The following is a 19,848-nucleotide window of genomic DNA, read 5'->3' as shown; positions in this document are numbered from 1 at the left end:
TGCAGAAAAAAAGGTTGTGCTAAGTTTCAGGACGCCGGAGGATTCCACGGATGAGACGCTACTGCCCCGCTTGGCTGGTCAAGTATAGTTGGTTGATTTATTATGAGAGAAAAATAATGTTTGTCGGTTAAAAAAGTACGGCTTATAAGCCAAGCGAGCAGGATGTACGTCCCCGTAGGCAGCTCCAGTCAACAACAGATCAAGCCTGCCATGACCGAGATTTTGACTTAAAGTAGAAATCCTCAGTACCAACACCTTCGTGCGACTGAAAGACTAGCTCTAGGCCGTTGATAACAATGTGTATGAAATTTGACATTGGTCTTACCTTGTGGGACGGTTTGGACTTGTGGAACGAATTAGACTTATGAATTATGTTTATTTAATGATGGATTGTATATATTCTTGTGAATTGGACTTGTAATGGTAGTTTATATAATGCTCTTATGCTTATGGTCAGATTTGATATATATATATATATATATATATATATATATATATATATGTGTGTGTGTGTGTGTGTGTGTTATGGTCGAATTTGAATTGCCAATGGAGACTACGTCATTTTCAAGATGGTTCACCGTCTCAACATGATCGGAAGTCCTTATGACCTCAACTATCTCAACAAGACCAAACCGATTCAACGACATTGAGATTTTGTGTGCTCTAGATACTGTTCGTTGTCCTGTATCAATAGTTCTAGTAGTAGTAGTAGCCATGACTGGTTTTGATCTGTGGGATGGCACGAAGTCATGTAGTGTATGTGTTGAGCTCATGTAGTAGGAACCCATGTTAATATAGTATGTTATGTTATTTGCATGTCTGTGTCAAACTATGTTAAACTTGCCAGAACTTTGAACCGAGAAGCAAGTCTAGCCTTAATCTAATGCAGAAAAGAAGTACCATTGGTGTTGAAATGTTACTGAACAAGCAAGAAAGTCCGCCTGCCAGTTTTTTTGAATGCCTCGGACAGTGAAGATGCTGTAGTGGATGAAGTTGCCTCGGATAGTGAAGATGTTGTAGTGGATGTAGTATATCACCGTCGAATCCTTTAGTAACCCGACAGCGACTAAACGATCATCAAAGGTGGATCATGGTGCAAGGCGACGGTAACCATGACCTTTGTACTAGCGGATCATACGCTGAAGCGACGGTGGTGTTAACCTCTACATAGGCGTCTCACCCGTCGAACCGATAGTGAACCCACACCGTTGTTGACATAAAAATGTGGCGATGTGATCAACACACAGCAAGCCGGATGATCTTGACAGAGTAAATCCGAAGATCTGCTTAGCTTCAACACAAGAACGGTCAGTTTTGGGACCAAAGGCATGCCAGTCAATTTGACCCTGTAATTGACAAGGAGAGAATACTCAGTAGTTTAAGGTAGAACATGTCGGTGTTGCACCAGACAGTTCCAATATGTGGCCAGGTAGCCGATTCAATGAGGCTATCGACTAAATAGTCGATATCCAGCGTATCCATGAATGAAGATCTTTAAATCAAGGATTATCAGCTAATATTAAATGATAATGATACGAACCGAAATAACCGATGCTCATAGAACATCAGAAAGCATCATCGGCTAAATGGAACATGATTGATATAAAGCGTCAAGCCGATTATTTTGATGAAAATAATATAACATGCGAACAAATCGACTATCTAATATAAATGATTCTACAAGCAGCTTTGAGTTTAATCTATTATCATCAACAGTGAGGTTCGATCGGATCGATGCAGCTATGATAATGATAATAAACTAAAGTCAAAGAATCTATAAAACCATCTATATGTTGACAGATTCATGAAAACATGCTATATACGTGAGAGTATCGACAAAACGACTAAAATAGCCGATGCAGTCATAGCAAACAAACAAAGTACATATCTTGATCATGAACAAGACCACTAATCAATAATTTCTAATCTAAAGTCTTACTAGTGAGGTTCGACCGGATCGATGCAGCTATGGTGGTGTCATTAGATTAGATCTCATTAACTAGTGAGTTTATTCAAGATTAAAACATGTCTTTGGATGCATACTATGTTTGATTGGAATAGAGATAAAACAGCCGATCTAGCGAAATTAAGCCATCAATTATAAGATTTAAAGCGTAACCAGATCAAAGGATGACCAATTAAGATGATATGATGCCGATCTATCTCTATCTCAATCGGGTGATTTGTTATAATTAATAAAACATAATTATAACAAGATCGATAACTGGTGAATCAACCAAAAATAGCAAGGAAAATCTTACTAATCTTAGCAGATTCGATAAATGGTGATATTGTATTAAACAACAAGTTATTTAACACAAGATCGATAACTTTGATCTATATTATGATTCGTAAGAGATCAATCAGCTGATGCAGCCTTACAAATTACGATACAGATCGATAATTAACTTATATTATGGCTCATAAAAGATCAATCAGTTGATGCAGCTTTACAAGCACAATACAAGTCGTGACGGTACTCATAAGCAAGCTAGAGGTCGATCAGTCGATGCAGCCTTGTTTGCTAAAGAACTTACTGAAAAGCTATATTACTCCTACTCCTAAGGGTTGGCGTGAAGCCGAAAAAGTAAAGACTGATTTTGATTGACTGAGAGATTGTTTCTTTTTTCTTCACAATAACCGGGGTCGAATATTTATACCCAGAACTTAAACATGAATCCTACTCAAATACGACTCATTACAATTCTTGGAATAAAAGAAAACATTCCTAACTTAAAAATAACTTGGACCCCAATCTTTTCCTTTTTGTAGAGTCCGACATATTTTCCCCGACGCCATCCATACATAGTCCATTGACGTTGTCTGCTGACGTCATCTATAAAATAGCCGATTCTGACACTGCATCAAAACCAGCCGATATCGATTCACATCTGATCGATTTCTTGATGATACTGTCGGGTTCATAAAATCGGGGTCCCTCATAGACCGGCTTCCCAGCAAAGACTCGGCCCAGTAGACAACGTGGCGAACCAACTGCGCAACTCATGGGCTGGCCTAAGTACCTAAAACGATAGGCTAGAAGGGCTGATCTAGTCTCTGACCGGAAGGCCTGGCCGAGGAGAAACGGCACCTGCTTCTGACTCTGGCCCTGCCTCTTCCGACCGGAGCGCTCGCTTCGGTCTTCAGCCCGCCTCCGGACGACCTCTACGACAGGAAGGCCTAGCCAAAACACCACTTTTGACTCCGACCCGCTTCTCCAACAGGGAAAATGCCAAACCCCTACTTACAGCTCCTCTCTGACTGGTGCAATCAGAGCCGACTAGGACCAACCAACCGGGGACGCCCGCTCGACAAGGACCAGGAAACAGATGGAGAAAGTAAGGCAGGGAACACAAAGTCAAACCGCAATACCAGGGACCATACCCTATGCACCTGCCAGACAGTACCCTGCGACCTTCCTGGCACGACAGAACCCAAGCAGTGTTATAGGCGCCGACATTTTCCATAACAGTGTTGTGGGCGCCATCAACTCTCATACCAGACAAACACGGTAAGGCTCCCCCCCCCACATGCCTCTGGGCATCAATAGTATCGTGGACGCCAGCATTTACCTTACCAGGCAAACATAGTAAAACCCCTCACATGCCTCTGGGCATCAACAGTATAGCAGGCACCGACATCTGCTATGTCGGAAGAAGACGACGCAATGTCCCACATGCATCTGACATTAAACAGTGACATTAACAGTGTTATGGGCGCCTACAATCATCTTGTACCCGATGGCATGGGCAACAAGACTTAGCATACGTACTCTCTCTCTCTCTCTCTTGTAAAGCCATCCCCTTCATCTATAAACAGGGATGCGCTCTCTACCAAAAGAGATGGATCAGTTCACCTATATTAATTCACCCTCTGTAACTTTAGACACTCTAAAGTTATACCGAGCACATGCTCGAACACTTAGCACATAGCGGGGCTCCCGTCACTCTCGTCCCTTCAGACCAGAGTCCGACCAGACCTCTTGTACCCCCCCATCTTTCTCCCTTCCATCTGTAACCCCACAGCAAACTTTGAGCACCTAGGCTCACGAATAAAGTTACCGACCGACTCAAACTGGACGTACGGGCACGTTGCCTGAACCAGTATAAACCCTGTGTCATTCAGTGCTAGGTAGCCTCCGATCACAACAGTATAGCAAAACTACAAATATTTACATGTTGGTCACTTTCTACACCGACAGTTGGCGCTGTCCAAGGGGAAGACGTTGTACGTTCAACACTTTTTGGTCATCGGATGACCCACTTTTCCACCACCTTCGTCATGGTGGGCTCAAGCGATATGACTCGCTTCAGCTCACTAGAGTTTCCCGCACTCCCACCTATTGGGATGCGGGTCCCACCCGTCTTCGAGTCGTCCCAGGCCTTCCTCTTTGGAAGCCTAGACTTCGTGCTGACCCACTCGGCATACTACACCTATGTGAGGAGGCAACCATCCCGGTGCCTATCGGAGGGGCGCCCTCCGTCGGCTCTGGGACACCCAACGACTTCAACGATGAGGCGCCTGTGCTTCATTCTGAGCAAACTCTCTGCTCAAACCCCGCTGTGACTAATATACATGTTATTTTCTCGCTATTCACTATCTTTCGCCAATTATCCAGAGGGACCCCGTTATCCCTGCCACGACCGCCATGCGACTGGTTCCCCTACGGCCTCATGTCCCCCATGGATGTGTACGCCCGGGGGCTCCGAAGGATGCCGGTGCCGCCCCCACTCACGTCCAAATTCATGGGGATGGCGAGCTATGCTCCCACCTATTTCCTCAACCTCATGGATGACGATGTTGAGAGTGATGGCTCCAGCATCGGCGATGTGGCACCTAGCCACCGTCTGTCCTGGGAGTGCACTATGACAGACGCTCTGGGACAGCCACCGGTGGTAGTGGAGTCCTTGTAGACTAACACCCCTCCAGAGCCTCGTGCGGGGACCCTCGCGCTCACACGAGAGCACAGCGAGGAGATACGACAACGACGGCAGAACCAACCGCCACCTACGCCGGTGTGCTCGGCGCACCACGTTACACCCCGTGCACATAAACCGGCGAGCGGCGCCTGAGGTCGCGCCTGCCAGGTCCAGCGCAACATCATGGATGGGGGGAACAATCTCCCATAGTTTGCTCGGGCTGACCAAAACATCGCTGCTATGGCAATGCTTCTGCGTGGCCTTCCCAAGCCGAATGACCCCTAGGAACAGGCGATCCACCGGAACCTCCGGGCACTGGTGGAAACCACCACCGTTCAATAGGCGGAGAGCTCCGCATCACGACATCGACTCGCGGCCTCTCTCCCCACCAGGGGAGTGGGACACACTAGATGAATCGCTCCACCCGCTCACTGCTACAGTAGCCGAGCGTGGCACAGGAGGCCGTATCTATGCCCAGGCTTGACCTGGCGCCCGCTCTGCACCGACCGCCTGTACGCGAGTGGCTCAGGCCGAACCAAGACGCTTGTAGCATCATCAGCAACCGATGTTGGTCCTAGCAAGATGATGACATCCATCGAGCGACAGTGATAGCAGGCGACATAGACCTCGGCCGGACCATCAAGAGGAGTGGTGAAACACACCCTAGGTGTGGTCGTCGGCCAGACGATCGGAGTCCTAGCCTGGATGGCCCAGGACCATGGTCCTTTGCCCGATGCATCCAGAGAGCGCTGCTCCCTTAGTGCTTCAACGGAGGCCAAGGCAAAGGCAAGGCCAAGCGCGAGGATCAGGACGAGGGCCCCTCCACGCAGAGGGGCAAAAAGAACAAAAAAGATCATTCGCCGACTGGCCAACTCCGTGTTGGTCACCACGGCTGATCACATGGACAAGCAGCCCTAGCAGGGCCTTCCAGACTACTTCAACGAGCTCATGGAGAGCCCATGCACCAACCACGCCTACTCCATCAAACACCTCTATAAGAACTGCGAGCTCCACAAGTGCCTTCTATGATAGGCCGGTAGGCCAAAGGAAGGAAAAGGCAAAGAAGCAGCGGCCAAGAAAGGGAGTGTAGCGGACAAGGATCCAGACGACTGAAGGTCCCTATACGGTGACTGAGGTGATCCGACCGGACGCCTATCAACTAAAGGACGACAACGGCAACGTTCTCACCAACACTTGGAACAGCGAACAGCTACGTCGTTTCTTCCCCCTAAAATTCAGTCTTACCATTGTTTACTTAACGTTTGCTACTATAAAAGTGCCCCGACCTGAACACTTTCGGCCTGGGTCACTCGGGGGCTCCACGGGGGTGCACTATCACCTCTCTTTTTATTTACTATCATATGGTAAAACTCCTTCCTACCCAAACAAAAGGGTAGTTCGTTCCTTTAAATTACCTTACGTAGCTTTGCTTTAAATATTCTGACCAATCGCACCCCGCCTCTACCAACGGTTACGAGCAACTGAGCCTCGTGGGCCACGCTCGGGTTCCTAAGGTTGCAGCCTATGGAACGAACGGGCAAGTGTGAAAAAGAAAGAATAAAAAACAAAATTATGCTAAGGTAAAACTAAGGAACGAATGGGACAAGATTCCCCGAACGGAGTGATTCCATCACAAAAAACGAAACTAATTGTATTCATTGAGTACACAAGAATGTTTACACAGGGGCTCCCCCATGAACTTAACTTTGTACAACTACTAAACTACTTATACTTTACAAGCTATTGATGCTGCCCAGCGGCATCTGTTGTTGGTGCGATTGGTGAAGGCATGGGCTGCTCGCTCCCTGGCTAGACGACATTCGGCTCTATTGGAGGCAGGGCGACGTTCATCTCTGACCTAGGCTCCATGCCATCTGTAGGCTAGGCGATGTCCTCCTGACGCACGCTTCCAGCCATGTCCGCACGACGAGCATCCATCACCCACTTCACAGAGACTTGCTCGGCCCACAACTTTGCGTGTGGCAGCAAGCTCTCCCTGAATGACTAGATGTCCTTTGTGCTACAGCCATCAGCATACCCACTGCAGATGGTGGCGACGTCCAGGTCCGGGTGGTACATTGCCACCGAAGTCAACACCCCCGACACTCCATAGAACAACCCATCGGTGATGAGGGCCCGCACCTTATCTAGAACCTTCGCCAGCCAGATGGTGGGCGCACTAGTACTTGGCGCCGACTCGAAGACCTCAAAGACGACGAGCTAGGCAACATTGCGTATCTGGTCAAGTTCCCCCTCAAGAGCATGTCGCTCTTCAAGGGACTTAGCCAGCGCCTCCGCATTCCTTCCAAATGTTGCCTTGGCCGTCTCCAGATCCTGCTCCAACAATTCCACCTTTCCACCTAGCTCTAGAAAAAGGATGACAGGCTCAGAATCAAGCTAAACGAAGAAACCAACACGTCAAAAGCAAAAAAGGTACTTATCAAGGTGGGTATTCTCGAGGATAGAGAGTCCCTCCGCCTACCGAGTCACCTGCTCGTGTAGCCAGGCGTTCGCCTCCTCTGTCCCCATCACCTGGCCTCGAAGCATGAGCACTTCCTGGTCTGCCTCCGATCGGGCCTTTCACTCCGACTCTAGGGCATTTTGCTCTGACTCCAAGGTCTCTAGGGATCTTTGGAGTGTCGCCTTGGTGTCCGCCAGGGACTTCCGCAACACCGCCTCGGTCTCCGCCTGGCGGGCCTTGGCCACCTCAAGCCCCCGCTTGGCGGTAGTCGTTCGTTCCGCTGCAAGCACTTCCACCGCCCGCGCCTCGGTCGCCTCTATCGCCCGATTCTAGGACTCGTGGCGAAGCGGACTCCAGCTGGTGCTCCAACTCAGCCATTCGGGCGTGCTCCTCCAGGAGGAAAAGGGACTTGCGGCATGAAATCCCCTCCAAGCCCTACGAAGCAAGGAGCTAACACAATGAAGCAACCAGCAAGGAACCAAGGAATCAAGGTCAAATCATAGAGGACTTACCTCTGCGACGTGGGGTAGGTCAACCGTAACCGTCCGATGGAAGGACTTGACCCACTCCAAGACCTCCTCAAGCCTCGCCCTGGTTTGGGCAAGATCGGACTCCATCGACACTCCACTCTCTGTCAGGAAGTGCCAGAGCGCCACCTCCTCCTCATCGCGGAGGATGAACCGAGCCTTCCTCGGGTCAGCAGGGAAGGGCCACACCAGATTATGGCTCACCCTGAACCCGCTAGAAGGCCCGGCCGACCATCCAACCACCACATAGCTCCCATGACGGCGCTAGCGGCTCCACCGCGTCATCTACTTCATCGTCGAAGGGGATCTCTACCACCTCGTCTTCATGGGCCACCGGCAGATGTTCTGGTTCTGGCCCGGCCACATCTCCCGGCACCTTCGGCTCTGATCGGGAGGGTGAACCGTGCGGCCCTCCGCCCGGCAAGGCAGCGAACCTGGTCTCCCTCTCCTCTTCCACCATAGCCAGAGGAGGAGGGGCCACAAGGGTTCCCTCCGACATGGCCTCCGCCGTCGCCACTAGGATCGCCGCCAACGCCGACGCCGCCACTGCCGCCGTACTAGCTTCTGATCCGAGGGGCGCTACCCTCGGAAGGGAAGGATCCGCGCCACCACCCTGCCCTCCCCGCCGCTCATCATGGCTTGCTGCAAGGTGGGCCTCCAAACCTCCTGCATGGGAGTTGGGGCGATGCTCAGCCCCGTCAACATCCGGCCACTGTTGAAAAAACACAGGTCAGTCATACTCCAAAAAACTCAACAGCAAGATCAAAAAGAAACAAAAAAGGGCATACCGGGATGTAAGCGGTACGACTCTGAAGCCCTAACCCGACGACAATGGGCCCATAGGGCGAGGACCGCTCCTAGGCCACGACCTGTGCCCTCTCGCTTCAACCAAAGCAGTTGACTCAACCGGTTCCTACATAGCCTGCGAAACACCATGACCTTCGGCTTGGGGCGCGCTGACTGGAGCAGCTAGTGGGGCATCCTCCTATTGTGGGTATGAGCCCGCTCCTCTGACCGTTGGGCTAGTCCCGCCATGTCCACAATTGGTGGGGATGAGGCCGGCACCACCGTTGAAGGGCGCGGTGACCATGTCCGCTTCGCCTCCCATTTGCTGATGGCGTCCACGCTCATAGCACGCTTCCTTGGCATGGGAACAACACCGTGCCTCTCTGCCCCCTGCTCGCCACCAGCAGGCGCGGCCATAGGACCACGATGCTCCGTCGAGGTCGCAATGACCTCTTGGCTTTCCTCCTCCTCGAAGAAAATCATGTCATCCCCCACCTCTATGGGGTCCTCCGACTCGAGCTCTAACTCGATGTCGCTCCTATTTTCCCTAGCCTTAACGTGCTGGGCGATCTCCTTCTCCTTCTCATACTTCCACTGAGCCTCCTCAGGTTTCTTCTTCTTCTTGGCATCTGCCGCCTCCTTCTGGGTGGCCTGCCGAGCTGCGCCCTCCGGCCCCTTCGGAAGATGTAGGTGGGACTTCTAAGCTTCAAGTCTCTACAAAATAGGCGACTCGAAATCAAAAATAGGAAAGCAAAGGGGAAAAGAACATGGAGTAAAGAAACAGGGGCATACTAGTTTGGACACCATCACGACATTGAGAGGTACGGGCTTTTCGTCGACCTTCTCTTTGGGCTTTAGCTATAGCACCCGATCAAGACGACTCGAGACCTCGTCATTCGGCAGCTCCTCCGGCAACACACGGTCGGGGTCTGTCGGGCCGTTGTACTTCCATGTTGACCACGTCCTCTCTGCCAGCGGAGCAACCCGATGGCGGAAGAGGCTGTGGAACACCCGCACCCCATCAAGGCCGCGCCGCATGAGCTTCTGGAGCTCTGCCTCGATGATCTCCACCTTCTTCTTTTGTTGACTAGTAGGGCCCCACAACCAGCTATCTAGTCTCTCCGGCCTCCTACTGGTGAAAGGAGGAAATGATGCCTCCACCGGGTTCCTAATGTAGAACCATTCCCCGTGCCACCCCCGATTGGAATTGCAGGGGGTATACACAGGGTACGAGTCCCCCGCGCTCGGTTTCTTCTGTAGCGCAAAGCCCCCCACCGGCGTGGCCTCGAGCGGATTCCCCACCGACAAAGTTCGCCCGGAGAACATCCACCGAAAGAAATCCACATGTGGCTCCATCCCGAGGAAGGCCTCGCACACGGTGACAAAGCCAGCGATATGCAGCACCCCAATTGGATTGAGGTGCTGCAGCTCCAAATCCCACTCATTGAGGAGCCCATGCAGGAACCAGTGCGCGGGGTATCCTAACCCGCGCTCATGGAAGGCAAGGAAGGAAACAACCTTACCAGCCTGAGGTTGTGGGAAATCCTCCCTCCCGGGAGCCCTCTAGTGCGCCACCTCCTTCGGCGGCAGAAACCCCTTCTCAGCGAAGGACTCCAACACCGATTCCCTCAGAATGGATCACCTCCAGCCCAACATTTCGCTCCAAATTCATGAATGGATTTGTGAGTTTTCCCCTCTCCCTCGCTCTCCCCTTTTTCTCTCCTAGGAACCGCCACGACACTCAGATGCTCTTGGCAAGAAGGAAGAAAGAGAAGAGACAGCAGATGAGGAATAGGCAAAGGAACGGGGTAAAAGCCCTCTCCCGTCTCCTACCTAAAGAAAGGGGCACAGCAGTTGGGAAAGGCACGGTGAACGGGGAAAGGTGAAACGACAGGGGCGAAAAACCCTCTCCCTTCCCCATTCAATCGTGTCATCAAGGTAACATTATCGACCCCCGCTCTTTCTTTATATAAATCATTCATACATCCATACACGCAATCATTCATACGTCGGTCCCCCTGGGTGATTCTACCCTAAATCGCCTAGGGGCTCAGGGGCTAAAGCATTGCGTATGCAGTCAAATGCATCACAATACTCTATGTTGCGTCACAAAGCGGTAGTTGCCTCATTCAAACATGAGCAACGACCAACCAGGGTTCGAAGGCCGGCCCAAGAAGGGCTTGAGGCCGCCTCACATCAAATAGAGCCAGGGGAGAAAACGTAGATGAGCCCCATGCGGCCCTCGCCCAGTCTGCCCTGAAGTGGACAGGATCATCTCAACCTTCTCGTTCAATCCTAAACCTCCACCAAACCCATAGAATCTCCATCGAGGGGAGGCCAGCGGGCCACCCGGGTCAATCTCCAAAATGACCCAGGCATCTGCCGAGATGCAGGTTAAGGAGCTGTGGAATGTCACAAGAGGGCTATGCCGACCCCGTCACGAACGACAAACCCGGATTTCACTCGATCATACCCGCCAGTGAGCTCACTGAGCGCGTCACTCGAGCCCGAGCGATTGAGGCAAGCGACGTTAGCTCAGCCCCTTCGGTTGCGAGAAACCACAGACAGGGTAACGCACAAAACTCGACCGACCCCTACCAAAGGACAACGGGGCTCAGGGGCTCAAGACACCAAAAAATGCCTCGGCTACACCTAGGTCCACGACTCCGATTTGCCTAGATCCCTCGGTGCGCCCGACACCTGGATCCGTGAGTTCGTTTCGATCCCTCGGCTGCGCCCGACGCCAAGATCCATGAGCTCTGCCTTGCCCGATCCCTAAACTAACTTCCTTGGCTGCATCTGGGTCCATGACTCCAACTCGCCTAGATCCCTCGGCGCGCCCGACGCCTAGATCTGTGAGTCCGTTTCGATCCCTAGGCTACGCCCGACGCCAGGATCCGTAAGCTCCGTCTCTCCTAATCCCTAAACTAACTGCCTTGGCTGCGCGAGCTGCACCGACACTAGGATTCGTGAGCTCCGCCTCGCTCGATCCCTAAACTAACTGCCTCGGCTGCACGGGCTGCACCGCCGCCAGGATCCGCGAGCTCCGTCTCGCTCGAACCCTAAACTAACTGCCCCGGCTACGTGGGCTGCACCGACGCTAGGATTCGCGAGCTCCACCTTGCCCGATACCTAAACTAACTGCCTCGGCTGCGCGGCCTGCACCGATGTCAGGATCCATGAGCTTCGTCTCGCCCGATCCCTAAACTAAATGCCTCGGCTGCACGGGCTGCACCGATGCCAGGATGACTCTGTCTCGACCAAAATATACACACACATGCCCACTGACAAAACCCCCCAGGCGATCCTGCCCGAATCGCCTGGGGGCTCGAGGGCTACACCCACGGGTGCGCTCGCGTGCACCCACTGACGAAATAAAACCTCCCCCGCTGGCAACACGAAACCCCCCAGACAATTCTACCTGAATCGTCCGAGAGCTCGGGGGGCTACACCCACGGGTGCACTCGCACGCACCTGCTGTCGAGACAAAAAAACCCTAGACGATTCTACCCAAATCGCTTGAGGGGATCGGGGGTTCCTGTCGGGTTCATAAAACCAGGGTCCCTCATAGACTGGCTTCCAGCAAAGGCTCGGCTTAGCAGACAACGTTGCGAACCAACGCGCAACTCTTGGGCCGGCCCAAGTACCTAAAACGATAGGCCAAAAGGGCGATCCAATCTCCGATCGGAAGGCCTAGCCTTAGAGGAACGGCGTCGGCTTTTAACTCCGGCCCGCCTCTCCAACCGGAGCGCTCACTTCGGTCTCTAGCCCACCTTCGGATGGCCTCTCCGACCGGAAGGCCTAGCCAAAACACCACTTCCGACTCTGACCCGCTTCTCCGACCGGGAAAACGCCGAACCCCTACTTACAGCTCATCTCCGACTGGCGCAATCAAAGCCGACTGGGACCAACCGACCGGGGACGCCCGCTCGGTAAGGACTAAGAAACGGACAGAAAAGTAAGGCAGGGCGCACAAAGTCAAACTGTAATACCAGGGACCATACCCTGTGCACCTACCAGACAGTACCCTATGACCCTCCTGGCACGACAGAACCCAAGCAGTGTTGTAGGCGCCGACATTTTCTGTAATAGTGTTGTGGGCGCCATCAACTCCCATACCAGACAAACACGGTAAGGCTCCCCCCATATGCCTCTGGACATCAACAGTGTTGTGGGCGCCGATATTTACCTTACCAGGCAAACGCGGTAAAACCCATCACATGCCTCTGGGCATCAACAGTATAGCACGCATCGACATCTACTATGCCGAAAGAAGACGACGCAACCTCCCACATGCACCTGACATTAAACAGTGACATTAACAGTGTTATAGGCACCTACAATTATCTTGTACCCGACGGCGTGGGCAACAAGGCTTAGCATACGTACTCTCTCTCTTGTAAAGCCATCTCCTTTATCTATAAAAGGGGATGCACTCTCTCCCAAAAGAGATGGATCAGTTCACCTACATTAATTCACCCTCTGTAACTTTAGACACTCTAAAGTTATACCGAGCACACGCTCGAACACTTAGGACATAGCGGGGCTTCCGTCACTCTCGCCCCTTCAGACTAGAGTCCGACCGGACCTCTTGTACCCCCCATCTTTCTCCCTTTCGTTTGTAACCCCACAGCAAACTTCGAGCACCTAGGCTCAGGAATAAAGTCACCGACCGACTCAAATTGAACGTAGGGCACGTTGCCTGAACCAGTATAAATCCTATGTCATTGAGTGTTAGGCCACCTCCGATCACAACGTACAGCAAAACTACAAATATTTACGTGTTGGACACTTTCTGCACTGACAGATACAATCTTAGAAGCTTCGAGTTCCCGCGTTCTTCTTTTCAAATTTTGGTGTAAACAACCGCTGACAGTCAGGTCAAAGTACAAGGTGACGTTGGTGGTGACCACTACACAGGCGGTTGATGTGCCTACACGACGGTTTTGATAGCCTCGACACAGTCGGATTATTTGCCAATGCGGCGGTATTAGTGTACATCCATAGCCGTGTCGTGCTCAAATGCAACTGAAGTAAGGACATAATCACGGACGGATCATAAGCCAATCGGCGGTTTTAGTGTACACCGCAGTCAGTCTGAGATGCCGATGGTGAAGGCTATGATCATCACTGTCGATAGCTTACTGCTGAGGCTGAAATTGGACTACGATGTGGGTTAACGCTGCTATGAAATATGTGAGTGTAGTAGTGGTCGTTCGGTGAAACAGCATTGCGCAAGTTGGCTAGGGACCGGCTGACCTTGCTAGTGAAGGAGCCTGCAGCTTACTGGAGGCAGCAGGGAAAGATCAACAACATCATAGAATATTTCCATGTCCATGCCTCCAGTAAGCTACGCCACAACCAGATACATGTGGTTGAGTGCAACGGTATGATGATCATGGATCAGACGGGGAAATCGGCTACCTTCACAGATTACTATACTGCTCTGTTAGGGTCAGAGATACTTGCATCCTGGCAATTCGATCTTCAGTCACTCTATCAGGGGGCTCGCTCAGTTGATTCAGATATGCTTACCAGCCCTTTCACTCTAGCTGAAGCCAAAGTCGCTGTCCAGTCCATGAACAAAAACAGTGCTCCCAGACTGGATGGGTTTGGCTCAGCATTCTATTGTGCAGTCTGGAACGCCTCGTTCGTTTGGGCTGGTTTGACCTACAAGCTATGGCTGAAAGTACTATTGGCTGGTTTGGTGTGAGAGAAAAATACTGTTCGTTGACCGATAAGTCATGGCTTATAAGCCAAATACGACCAAACGAACGGTCTGAAATTCTGCCCCAACTTCATTGTCTCCTCACTGACTTCTACAACCATGCAGCTGACCTGGCTAGAATCAACAGAGCCTACGTTGTCCTTCTCGCCAAGAAACCTGAGTTATCACCCCATATGCATATAGGCCGATCTCGCTACAGAATCTTTCAGTGAAGCTGCTCACCAAGGTCATGACGGCTCGGTTACAGCGTGAAATCACCAAGATTGTCGCGTTGGATCAAACCGGTTTCATTCGGGGGAGGTCGATCACTGAAAACTTTGTCCTTGCGACTGAACTTGTGCAGTGTTGTTACAAAAGGAAGATCCCGACAATTGTGCTCAAATTGGACTTTGCCAAGGCCTTCGATTCAGTCAATTGGGACAGCCTGATCAGGATTCTTTAGACTCGTGGCTTTTCTAATAAGTGGTGCAAGTGGGCTCAGGCGATCCTGCAGACATCAATGTCAGCGGTTATGGTTAATGGAATTCCTGGAAACTGGATCAAGTGCAAGCATGGTTTGCGACAGGGTGACCCCATCTCGCTTTATATTTTCCTGATCGTGTCTGATGTCTTGCCAGCTCTAATTAAACATGATGGCTCAATTAAGCATCCTATTGCTGCAGACCTCCCCTGCCTGGTGTTACAGTATGCGGATGACACGCTCATTCTGCTGCCAACTGACACAACCTAGGTGAGACGATTGCGGCAACTACTCGATGATTTTGCAGATGCAACTGGCTTGAAGATCAACTACAACAAAAGTGCTATGGTCCCAATGAATGTCTCCCCCACAGTGTGCACTGAACTTCACGGATTGCTGGACTGCAAGTTGGAAACATTCCCGCAAACATATCTAGGCTTGCCTCTGTCGGACACTAAGCTGAACCTTACTGCGTTCAGCCTGCTAATTGGAAGAGCGGATAAGAGCTTGGCGGGGTGGCAAAATCAATTCTTGAACGCCAGAGGCCGGGTGGGGTGATCTTGATTAACTCGGTTCTGGATGGCTCTGCGGCGTACCTGATGGCTGCCAATCAAATGCCTAAGGGCGTCTTGGATGCCCTGGACTCCAGACGGCGTCCTTCTTATGGACAGGGACCGGAAAAACCACAGGCTCCCAATGCCTTGTTGCGTGGATAGTGGTGTGTCAGACTAAGGAGATGGGGGGGGCCTCGGCGTCCGTGAACTGAGCCTGCAAAATCAGTGCTTGCTCCTAAAACTCATTCACAGATTGCATCACCCATCATAGGACTCCGCCTGGGCTCAGTGGGCTAGAAATGGTCTTGACTTGGACAACCTCACTGGTAGTGAGGCGGTTGGCGCGCACTAGGATACTCTCCGCAGCCTTCTGCCTTTCTACCGATGTATCACCTCATAAATTGTTGGAGATGGGCAAGCTTCTGGGATGATCAATGGCATGGCTCTGCGACTCTTGCAGCTGCCTTTCCAAGCCTCGCCTGCCATGTGTCCATCGGTGGATCGACGGTGAGGGACGCCATGCCGCTGGGTGTCCGCAGGCTGCTGGTGCCCAGGCTGTCGCAGTAGGCTGCCAGAGAATTGGCACAAGTGGAGGAAATCCTTGCCAACCTGCAACTGAGCAACTCCTCGGATAACCAACTGTGCCCCCTGATGGAAGCAGCTCGTTATCATAAGCTCAGCACGTCGCAGATATAACGAGCCATCAAGAATCATGGTACACCCGCCGACTATGCCAGGTTCGTCTGGAATAACCGCACCCCCCTCCCCCCAAAAAAGTTCAACTTTTCGTATCAAGTGCAGAGCAAATTTGAAGAAGAAAAACCCTGTGGAAGACGACACTTGCCCCATCTGCGCCGGTGCTCAAGAAACAACGACACACCTGATCCTTACCTGTCCTTTTGTGGAGCAGCTTTGGAACAAAATCGGCGTACACGCCATGCTTATCAACAAAACAGCATCAGCCGGCTTATAAGTCACAAAAACGATCAAGCGAACAAGGCCACATCTTATAACCAAGCCTAACCACGTTGCCGCCCTGCACTTCGACGCACTCTTACACATCTTGTCTGCTGGATGCTGTGGAAACACCGCAATGACGTGGTCTTCAACAATCTACCGCCATCTACCAGTCAACTTGCTACAAACTTCAGAGATGCAGCTCATCTGTGGTCGCACCGGTTCCCGGTCGCAGAACACTCAGTGGTTGAGCATTGGTGTAATTTAGCTGTTCCATAATGTAAGCCTAAAATGAATGTATCTCCAATGCAATGAAAAGGTGGGGATAACTCCAGCTCAAACAACCCCCCCCCCCCCCCCCCCCCCCCCCTAAAAAAAAAGTACATACACACATGTATCACTCAGAGAGACATGTACGTTCGTACGGAGCCACATTAATATTGCTCCGCCAAAACTCACGACATGCATGGAGAGAAGTGCTAGAAGTATTTATGTCTCCATACACTCTTTGTTTTAAATTATGAGATGTTTTAGTGTTTTTTTAGAGTTCATAGCTTTTGTTATACACCTAGATATATATGTTATATCCAGATACATAATAAAAAACTATAAATTTAAAAATATCAAAATATCCTATAATTTAGGACAAAGGTCGAAGGGAGTAACGTGTTATCTATGGTTTGGGCGCAGCCGGAGTTGGTGAGCTTGCTCTGGAGGCTTCAGGTCCTCGTGCCTACACTACATGCATGTAGATGAATGAATTATAATATTGATTGGTGAAATAAACACAATTAAATTTAAGACATTGAATTTATATAAGTGTGCATGTGCTACGCAGCGTATGTACTATACCTTGTGTAGGGTGAAAGTGGGCGCTGTTGCTTCTTGTGATGGGGCGATGATATGATTCAATATTGGTCTGGTGCTGGCGGCGGGGAAGATGCCATTGGATTGGAGCCCAATATAATTAAAAACGTATTGCAGAGTGCACATGCTGATGAAGCATTGGTACTAATTAGGAAGAAGACGGAGGCGAAGGCGGCGAGCTTGGAGGCTTCTTCAAGTCCAGGAATGTGAAACAAAACAAAACGTACGTACATGAATCAATCAAGCAATCGATTACATGTAAGAATTTAAGATAGATGTATCTCTTATAATATATATAATTATAAGTTGCTTATTACGCGGGGTATGGGGAGAGGGACCGGCTTGAGCTAGGACGCTGTTTCTTGCATTTGTTGCGCTTGGGCTTGGGAGGCCTTGCTGCTGCTCTGTTTGGGGGACGGGGACGAAGGTGGCTTCAGCGCCTCATACCTGCATATGTATCATGTATGTATGTATGTATGTATGTATGTATATATGCATGCATGGCATGTATGATATATGACATATATAGTACAATACAATCTTCTGCATATATAAGTGTGTGCCTCTACTTACGCCGTGTAGGGTGAGAGTGTTGGCTCTGCTGCTTTTCCTCCGGTCCTTGTCTCTGATGGCTCTGCTACAGGTGCTGGGGGTTCTGGCTGCTTTGGATCTGATGGCTTCACCTCTGCAGCCTCCGTTTCGTCCTCAGGCGGCTCATCGTCAGCTGCAGGGGGTTCCCTCTCCCTCTTGGAAGGAATTGTGGAGAGGAGCTGCTCCATGGGCAGCAACGGCGCGGTGGTCTCGGCCACCGCTTCCACGATCTTGCAGTAGGCCGCCCTCCTGTTGCTGTTGGTGGCCATGATGCATCCGATGAGCTCCGCCACCTGCAGGTTGGATACCTGGCCACCCACGTAGGTGTCCTCTGGTGCCAACACCAGGTTGTGCGTCTCCTTGAAAGCATCCGTCGGCCTCTCCATGCCTCCGGGCCTTATGATCTACGTACATGTACAACCATTGAAAGCATGCCGCATGCATTGTGATGAACCAAGATAGATCTATCGATGATGCATGCCTACGTACAGGTACATACCGTGTAGGGAATGCCGCTTGCGATGAGTGCTTCTTCAGCTCGTCTTTTCCAGTACAGAACCCCCCAGAACAAGCTGCTTGTGTTTATATATATATATATATATATATATATATATATATATATATATATATATATATATATATATATGCCCAGCACGAGCAGGAGTTATTATTAATTTAATTACCCAGCCCAATAGTATAATAAGCGTGCCCAAGGTAGGTAGCACAACCAATTAATTAAAATTACTTCATATTAATTACTGTTTATTTACTTACTTCAAGAGGAATGCAGGGAAGCCGATCTTGTTGGTGCCCAGGGATGTAACCAGGATGAAGTGCTCCACCTTGGCAGCAGATGCTGAATGCGGCCATACTACAGTGTTAGTATGTAGTACGAATATATATAGTTATTATTATTATTATTATTATTAAAACAATGAATTAACCTACGGCAACTACTAGCAGCTTAACCGTACCAGCCTGTACAAGTTTGTTGGTGGCCATGTAGTCGATGCGGTATGGGCCGGTGACATCCAGGATCTCCTTCTCGCTGGCACCGATGGAGCACACCACCAGGGAAGCATGGCCTATGGCTGAAACGATGCCTTCCTGCGCCTGCTTCTCCAGGTCACACTCCACAAGCTCCAGCTGCGCCTCTAGTTTCAGTTGCTGGACGCTCTGCAAATCAATGCAAACAATTCATTCACCATGCATGCATTATATGATATGATGATGAAGTCAATCAAATTCATTCATTCCCAAACAATATACTTATATACATGATGAATATGATACCTGCACCAGGGACGTGGCCCTCTGGGCGTTCCTGACGGCAGCGCGCACACGGAAGCCAAGCTTGATGAGCTCCCTCACGGCCCGGGACCCAACTCTGCCGGTGGCGCCAGCCACGAACACGACGTCTTTCTCTCTCTCTTTCTGCGCCGGTGCCAGTGCTGCGGCCGCCGTCGCCGTTGACGCAGAAGAAGCAGCAGATGCACGAGACGACAGTAATAGTGATCTTTGCCGGGTTGAATGATTATTACCAATAATGCTGCTGCTCATCTGCTGCTTGATGAGCAGCCGAGGGCTGGAACTGGATGATGCAGCAGCAGCAGCCAGAGGAGGCAGGTGACGACTAGCAGTAGTGTAAGCTGATGATGATGCGTGGGGGCGGTGGCTCATGAGCAGCAGAGGAGGCGAGAGGAAGACGATGGTGTCCATGCCCGGCCGCTCCCACCAGCTTCAGCTTCAGCAGGCGATCCACTAGTCACTCTGTTGCCTCTGCCTACCGCATCCTTTTTCCCACGTGGCGCTGCCCTGTCCACACTCTGGGATAGCGTGGGATCCCCTGTTAGTTGAAAGATGATGACGTCCATCGAGCGTATGTGATAGCAGGCGACATAGACCCCGGCCAGGACCATCAAGAGGAGTGGTGATGAACACACCCTAGGTGTGGTCGCCGGCCAGATGACCGGAGTCCTAGCCTGGATGGCCCAGGAC

The 19,848-nt window shown here is 50.8% G+C and overlaps 1 protein-coding gene and 1 long non-coding RNA gene across 5 annotated transcripts; both read right to left on the bottom strand.

The window, feature by feature from the left end:
- Nucleotides 1-6,794: 6,794 nt before the first annotated feature.
- Nucleotides 6,795-8,844, bottom strand: LOC136544956 (uncharacterized). Its single transcript, XR_010780877.1, has 3 exons — nt 8,696-8,844; nt 7,893-8,619; nt 6,795-7,815 (listed from the first exon to the last, which is right to left on the bottom strand). It is a non-coding gene; the product is annotated as an uncharacterized lncRNA (long non-coding RNA).
- Nucleotides 8,845-16,806: 7,962 nt separating this feature from the next.
- Nucleotides 16,807-19,648, bottom strand: LOC136541354 (protein TIC 62, chloroplastic-like). 4 transcript variants are annotated; one of them, XM_066533197.1, is made up of 8 exons: nt 19,144-19,648; nt 18,825-19,026; nt 18,625-18,721; nt 18,350-18,422; nt 17,833-18,254; nt 17,577-17,706; nt 17,245-17,446; nt 16,807-17,125 (listed from the first exon to the last, which is right to left on the bottom strand). In XM_066533197.1, the coding sequence occupies exons 1-6, from the start codon at nt 19,567-19,569 to the stop codon at nt 17,607-17,609; spliced, it is 1,320 nt and encodes a 439-aa protein (XP_066389294.1). In that variant the 5' UTR covers nt 19,570-19,648; the 3' UTR covers nt 16,807-17,125; nt 17,245-17,446; nt 17,577-17,606. The 4 variants fall into 4 exon arrangements, with proteins under 4 accessions (XP_066389294.1, XP_066389295.1, XP_066389293.1 ...); XM_066533198.1 differs by having other exon boundaries at nt 16,807-17,130; nt 17,245-17,466; nt 17,578-17,706; nt 19,144-19,647; XM_066533196.1 differs by having other exon boundaries at nt 17,245-17,466; nt 17,578-17,706; nt 19,144-19,647.
- Nucleotides 19,649-19,848: the final 200 nt, after the last annotated feature.

The sequence above is a fragment of the Miscanthus floridulus genome, chromosome 3, assembly GCF_019320115.1.
Source record: "Miscanthus floridulus cultivar M001 chromosome 3, ASM1932011v1, whole genome shotgun sequence".
NCBI lineage: Eukaryota > Viridiplantae > Streptophyta > Magnoliopsida > Poales > Poaceae > Miscanthus > Miscanthus floridulus.
Note: the sequence above shows the minus strand (reverse complement) of the source record. Positions and strands in the feature narration are given on the sequence as shown.